At 51.2% G+C, this 6614-nt stretch overlaps 1 protein-coding gene across 1 annotated transcript; it reads left to right on the forward strand.

The window, feature by feature from the left end:
• Positions 1-388: 388 nt before the first annotated feature.
• TRIB1 (tribbles pseudokinase 1) lies at positions 389-6329 on the forward strand. Its single transcript, XM_030266682.4, has 3 exons — positions 389-1373; positions 1771-2063; positions 4099-6329. Exons 1-3 carry the CDS (start codon positions 1065-1067, stop codon positions 4565-4567), a joined length of 1071 nt encoding a protein of 356 aa, XP_030122542.3. The 5' UTR covers positions 389-1064; the 3' UTR covers positions 4568-6329.
• Positions 6330-6614: the final 285 nt, after the last annotated feature.

Raw genomic sequence — 6614 nt, forward strand, 5'->3', positions numbered from 1 at the left:
CAGGAATCTGAGCAAATACCTGCACGCGTGGCATCACGGGCTGCAGAGCTGGGGGGCCCATCCTCAGCCCTCTCTGCCTCCTGTACAGACCTGGGTTGGGGAAACCAAACCACAACAGGAGTTGATCCTACTGAGTAACAAAACACAGGGTCCCTGTGTTAATATGAAGCTTCAGCACTAAATTGCAGAAAATTTGCATATATAGAAACAGAAAACTGGAGAGTTTCCTTCTGAAGCATTTCTTGTCAAAACTACAGCTTTTTTTTTTTTTTTTTTTTTTTTTCCCAGGGATGATTTGTTGTCTGGTTTTGTCTCTTTTTTTTTTTTTTTTTTTTTAACTTTTTCCATTTACTACCAGTCTATTTCCTACTGCTTTAAAGCCACACTATTGAGCCTTGTGGAGCTCCTCTCAGGTCACTTCAGCTGCTGGCTGCTGCCTGGCTCTCCGAGCTATTCCTTTTTCGGACAGCAGATAAAGTTTTAACATGGGAAACACCCAGTGCCAAGTATTTCTGATGGTGCACGTTACGTCTACGCTTATGAGTAAACGCTTATGCTCATACAACAGCGCTGTGATGCAAACCTTGGGGTGAGGGATGGTTATTTAGTGATTAGTGAAAAATAAGAACTGGGGTTGGGAACCTGCAATTGTATGGACGAGAAGATCCTGGAAAGGAAGGTGGCCTCGCTTTCTCGACACAGTTATCTAAGGTCGAAGGGGGGGGGGGTGCCTGCCGCCCCGCAAGTCCCGCGGCGAGACCCCCGCCGGGTCCCCCACCGCCCCGCCCGGCTCCGCTCAGGGCCGGGGCGCGGAGAGCGGCGGGCGGAGCGGAGCAGGCGTGTCCCAGCCTCCCTCCTCCCATTTCCCCGTGCGTCAGGGCCGGGAGGAGGAGGAGAATCACCTTTTTTTTTTTTTAATTTTTTTTTTTTTAAAGCCTCCAACTACTTTAGCGCGGACTCGGCAGCAGATGGTGGACACAGCCCGAGGTTTCGGCGGGGAGAGCGAAGGGATGCGCCCAGCGCGCAGCGCCCGCCTGTAGCTCCGCAGCCGCCCCGCTCCCCCCATGAGCCGCCCCGCGTCCCTGCTGCCGGCCGCCCGCTGCCGCAGCGCCCCGGCCAAGCGCCTCCAGCCCCTGCACGACGGCCCCGCCGAGGAAGCGCCGGCCGCCAAGTGCCCTCGGCTCGCCGAGTGCGGCCCCCCGGACTGCCTGAGCGCTCCCGGGTCGCCGTGTGCCCCCGCTTCTCCCGCCGGCGGCGGCGGCGGCGCGGCGGGTCCCAGCCTGATCGCCTCGTACCTGCTGCTGCCGCTGGCCGAGCGGGAGCAGGTGTCCAGGGCGCTGAGCGTCAGCTCGGGCCGGGAGCTGCGCTGCAAGGTGAGCGGGAGCTGCGCGGGTGGGAGCGGGTCCTGCCGGCGCGCCCGACCACCGGCCCGGGCACAGCCCTGCCCAACATCCATCCTCCCGCCGCTCCCCGGCCGGAGCGCCCGGCCAGCCCCCGGCGGCGTTTGCACGCCCTGCGACTGAGCTGGGACTCCGACTTACCTCGGAGCGCCTTCCCCCCAAAGGCTGCGGGAATGGTGGTTTGGTTTAGTTTCCCCCCCAGCCTTTCAATTTACAACGAACAGGAAGGGTCTCGGTAGCCGCTTCTGCCGGTCTTGCCGAGCCCTGGCTTCCCTCCAGCTCCCTCGTCATTGTTTGGGGAGAGTTGCTACGCGAGCTGCAGCTTTCAACGCCCTTGAGAATGAATTCGGGTTTAATTTCCTCTATACAGGTGTTCCCCCTCAAACACTACCAGGACAAGATCCGACCTTACATTCAGCTGCCGTCACACAGAAACATCACCGGGGTTGTCGAAGTCATTCTCGGGGACACCAAGGCCTATGTGTTCTTTGAAAAGGACTTTGGAGACATGCACTCCTATGTGAGGAGCTGCAAGAGGTTGAGGGAAGAGGAGGCTGCCCGGCTGTTCAAGCAGATTGTCTCTGCTGTAGCTCACTGCCACCAGTCAGCCATCGTACTTGGTGACCTCAAGCTCAGGAAATTTGTCTTCTCTAATGAAGAAAGGTAAGTGGCTGTCAGCAGCCAGCCCTGGGGTGAGTGGGGAGGGAGGAATGCCACATCCAGAGACACAAAAAGCGTCCCAGGGAGTGGAAACAGCCCCGTCAGCCGGGCATCACCTGCGAGCAATCCGAGTAGGTCCTCATCACGTGTGTGTAGTAGGTCACGGATCTAAGCGGTGCGCACTCCCTCTTAGTTAGATCTTGACTGATGAAAGGGAGGAAGCTCGCCGGGAGCTTCCTCTCATTCAGCAGAAGTTCACTGAAACCCGCTGGCAGACAAAGGGATGATAGTTCAGATGCTCGTTAGCGCCAGAAGATGTCATGTGTGCCACTCATTCAGTGTCAAATGAATAAAAGGCAGAGAGGGAGAGGGGGGAAGCTGAGGTGTTGTGCCGGGAGGAGGAAGCAGCCTGGCTGGGGGAGCAGGAGATGTGAGGAGCTGGAGCTCTGGTCCCTCCTCGGGAGAGTTGCTTGTAACCCACGGTGGAGCCCCAGCACTTGGGAAGGGTCTCCTTCCTGAACCACTCTGCTGATGAGAGTGATGCTGCTGAACCCTTTGAGGCTTTTTTCCCACTTCCACTGCCGTGCTTCCCATGCCCCCTGTGCCCATGGATTGTGGGCACACACAGGAGGGAAGGTGGGACATGATTAAATAATGCTCTGGGAATCCTGCATCAAAGAAAATCACTTTAGTAAAACTTAGCCTAAAGCCTAGGTTCATAGAGAAGATCATAGAATCACAGAATCTAGTTGTTAAATTTAGATTAGGGAAATAGTCAGTATTCCCCTGGAGTGCTGTGCTCTTGCGGTGCTTCATCACACGTGGCAGAGTCAGAAATACAGCAAAACTGATTATTGACTAGCTGCTTATCCCAAGCAATGTTAAAAAACTAAGTAAAAGCTGTAATGGAGTTGTGCTTAATATCATAAAAATGTAAGGTAATATTACTGATGCAAAAGAAAAGGGATTTTGTTTGTTTTGTTAAACTGGGCTAATGATTCTTCAGGATATCTTTTACGAATGTGATAAGAAAATTAACCAGCGCTGCCCCTCTGAAACAACCATATGTTGACACGTAAAGAAAGCTATTCCTTTGAAGGAAACTATTGCAGCTTTTCCCTCCCATAAGAAGATGAAACATTTGTTGAAATGTTACGTTGCGCACAGTCTCGCTCATTTGGAAATAACGTGTTGCACAGGCGATGTCATGTGCATCACATTTGGCAAGAAGAGGGTTAAGCAATGGCAGGCGACGCGGGCTCGCGCACAGGTGCAGTTTCAGGGCTCCGCAGCCAATCCCGGGCCCACGGTTCTCGTTGAGTCATATTTTCCGTTTGCAGAACCAATGGGTATTTGCCGAGGTCAGGCTGAGGACAGGCTGAAGCCAACATATCTACACCCCAGCAGGCTGCCAGGCAGTGCAGAGCCCTTCCAGGGCTGGCTGATGGCTTCCCTGCCAACGGGAGCTCCCCTTACCCTCCAAAATAGGAGGCTGGGGTGGACCCATCTCTACCTGGAGATGGTGGGTGCGGTGATATGCTCCAAAAGGCAAAAAGAATAAATTATGAATTAAAATTAAAAATGAAAATAAAAAGCTTAGGAAAGGCAATGATCCTCACCAGTGCAGAGGGGAGCTGGGGTTTGTGGTTTATGGAATCACACAGCTGGATGCTGTTTGCTCAAAGCCTGAACAGCACACAGTGGCTGTAAAGTGCCATGTCACCAATTAACCCCCTGCAGTGGCACTGCAACCTGCGTGGGTAGTGGTGACTTGGTGTTCCTCAAGAGTCCTCTGTGTTGTTTAAATCTCCAGTTAATAAAAAAACATGAGCGTCATTGAATGCTGGCCTGGTGCACACAGCAGCCCTTCCATTACACATTCCCAGGCGTCTGGGCAGCTTCTCTGCTGCAAGTTGAGGTGTTTCCTTTCTCAGTGCCAATGCAAGAGAAAATGGGGCCATGGCAGGGGCTTGCTGTGCTTGCTCACAACTGCGTGTTGCTATTTCTCACCTGTGGCTTCCTCTCCTGCCCTCCCTAGGACTCAGCTGCGTCTGGAGAGCCTGGAAGACACACACATCATCAAAGGCGAAGACGATGCGCTCTCAGACAAGCACGGCTGCCCGGCGTACGTCAGTCCTGAGATCCTAAACACAACGGGGACTTACTCTGGAAAATCGGCCGATGTGTGGAGTTTGGGAGTGATGCTCTATACCCTGCTGGTGGGACGCTATCCCTTCCATGACTCGGACCCTAGCACTCTGTTTTCCAAAATCCGGCGTGGACAGTTCTGTATTCCTGACCACGTCTCCCCCAAAGCCCGCTGCCTCATCCGCAGCCTCCTGCGACGGGAGCCTTCTGAAAGACTCACTGCTCCAGAGATCTTGCTTCACCCTTGGTTCGAGGCAGTCTTGGAGCCTGGATATACAGACCAGGAGACAAGAACTTCAGATCAGATTGTCCCAGAATATCATGGAGACTGTGATGATATTAGCTCCTTCTTCTGCTAACCCCATAATATCAAAAACCTCAACGGTTCTTACCTCCGGCATCTCTGTAGGGTTTCATTTTTCCACGTCTGCAAACTCAAAAGCATCTTAAAGTGCCAGTATGGTCAGAAAAGTGACCTTGTCTAAGTGAATGCCATCCTGGAGGTCTCCACTCCCTAAGTGTACTCGGAATTCCATCCTCTTGCTCTGCTGGTTGGTCCCACCAGCCCTGGAGGACCTGTACAGCCTTGTGAGAACTGTCTGGCTCTTCTGCCTCCCGCATCCTCCTCCGGTGTAACTGGTCGCATCTTGGCTGCAGGGTCTTACGTCTGGCAAGGTGTGGGAGGGAAAGGGAGCTCCTTCTGCTTTCCTGCAGCGGCTGCAGAGGTGTGGAGCCCTGGCCACGATGTGTAGGGGCAGAGGGGCACATGACGCACCTCTACCTGAACAAATCTGACAGAAACGATTAAAAGGGGAATCGACTCGGTGTGCCCCAGCAGCCAGCTGAGAAAGCAGCTCTCTGACTGTAAGCGCACTTCAATGAGGGAAGGAGGTCTTCACCCACCATGGTCAGCTCTCTGCTGCTTCTCCAGCTGATCCCGCTTTCAGAGGCGTGAAGCTCCTAGATCCACCCGTAAGACAAATCACTGCTGTGGCTCTTTCTGAAGCAGAAACCAGTGGATCTCCCAGCTGGATCCCTTCTGATTCAATTCGCTGTCCAGGAAAGCATTTTAAATAGACTTAAGCCTCGTGTTACCACAGTGTAGCCTATATAACTTTATGCCCTCAGCAAGTCTAGTTAGCTCCGAGTGCCAAAATGTATCCGTTTACCAAACCGTAACACTATCGGCTGGGGCACCTTCCCCTGGGAAAGGATAAGGGGTGTCTTGTACAGTACCTGTAAACATGGCCATGTTTTTTAACCGGCTCTTAAAAATACATCACTTACTCTTTCATCCTCCACCCCCCAAAAAGTTAGTCTTAAGAGTAAAATCTCCGTACACCCTTAGTTGATTATTCAGGTATGTTGTTTGCCTCCAGCCTCCCCTGCTTTTTTTTTTGCTTTTTTTTTTTAATTATAAAATTTTTGTTTTGTTTTTATTTTGCATGATTATTCATAGTCTTTCCAATATGTGTGAATAATGAATATATCAGAATCATTAGCTTCCTGGGTTGGGGGTAAGTAAAGTTTAGTCCTGCCTAAAATTTCTGCTTCGTATCACATGTGTCTAGTGGTTTATGCAGAGATGTCCATTCACCTTAGGCAGGAGTGCGGCTTCTGAAATGGCCGTGAGGTGGGTGATGCACATTCCCAGCACCACCCAGTTTGAGTGTAGTCATTTTAAGGGTTAACCCTGGCAAGCTGCAGTCCCACCACGCATTGCAAGAATACCATGTATACCTCATGGACTGTGTACTTTGTACATACCTTACTGTTTCGGGGTTTGTTTTCTTGTTTTGTTGTACTTTGTCCTAATAAGAGGTGTCGAAGAGCAGTTTAATGTGAATTATTGTTGGCAATACTAACTTGACAGAATCATGAGCATTAAGAGCAGAGCGCTCCAGCTCTCCGTTGCACTAAACCTCTCATGATTGCTTGACATTTGTATCTGTGATACAGTTTAACCCTTCTATGAAAAACAGTACATTTGTATATATTGGTAGAAAATTCTGCCAGAAAAGCTAAAAACACTATGTCCAATTTGTACATATGTATATGTCTGTGTAAACCTGGATGATAAAGTCTGACTTGTAGAAAGTTTTAATAAACTTGGTTTCATAATGTTTGTCCCCAATTCTTGTGGTGTCTCAAGAGGAATGCAGCTCAGTGTGTCTGGTTTAATCTGAAAAAATGGGGTTTGGTATCAAGCTCCTCTATGGTCTATATATGCATTCCATCATGCCTTAGCCTGCACTCCCTCAACTCAGCCTGGGATTGAATCCCCAGGGAGAGTGGGGACAAGGGATGGATCCTGCCTCTTGTGAGGTGGAAAGGGCTTGGGATGTCCCCAGGATTATGTGAAATGGGATAAACAAGAGGGAGAGGAGTTACAGCTGTGCCTCTGGA

Source organism: Taeniopygia guttata, chromosome 2, assembly GCF_048771995.1.
Source record: "Taeniopygia guttata chromosome 2, bTaeGut7.mat, whole genome shotgun sequence".
In the NCBI taxonomy this organism is placed as follows: Eukaryota; Metazoa; Chordata; class Aves; order Passeriformes; family Estrildidae; genus Taeniopygia; species Taeniopygia guttata.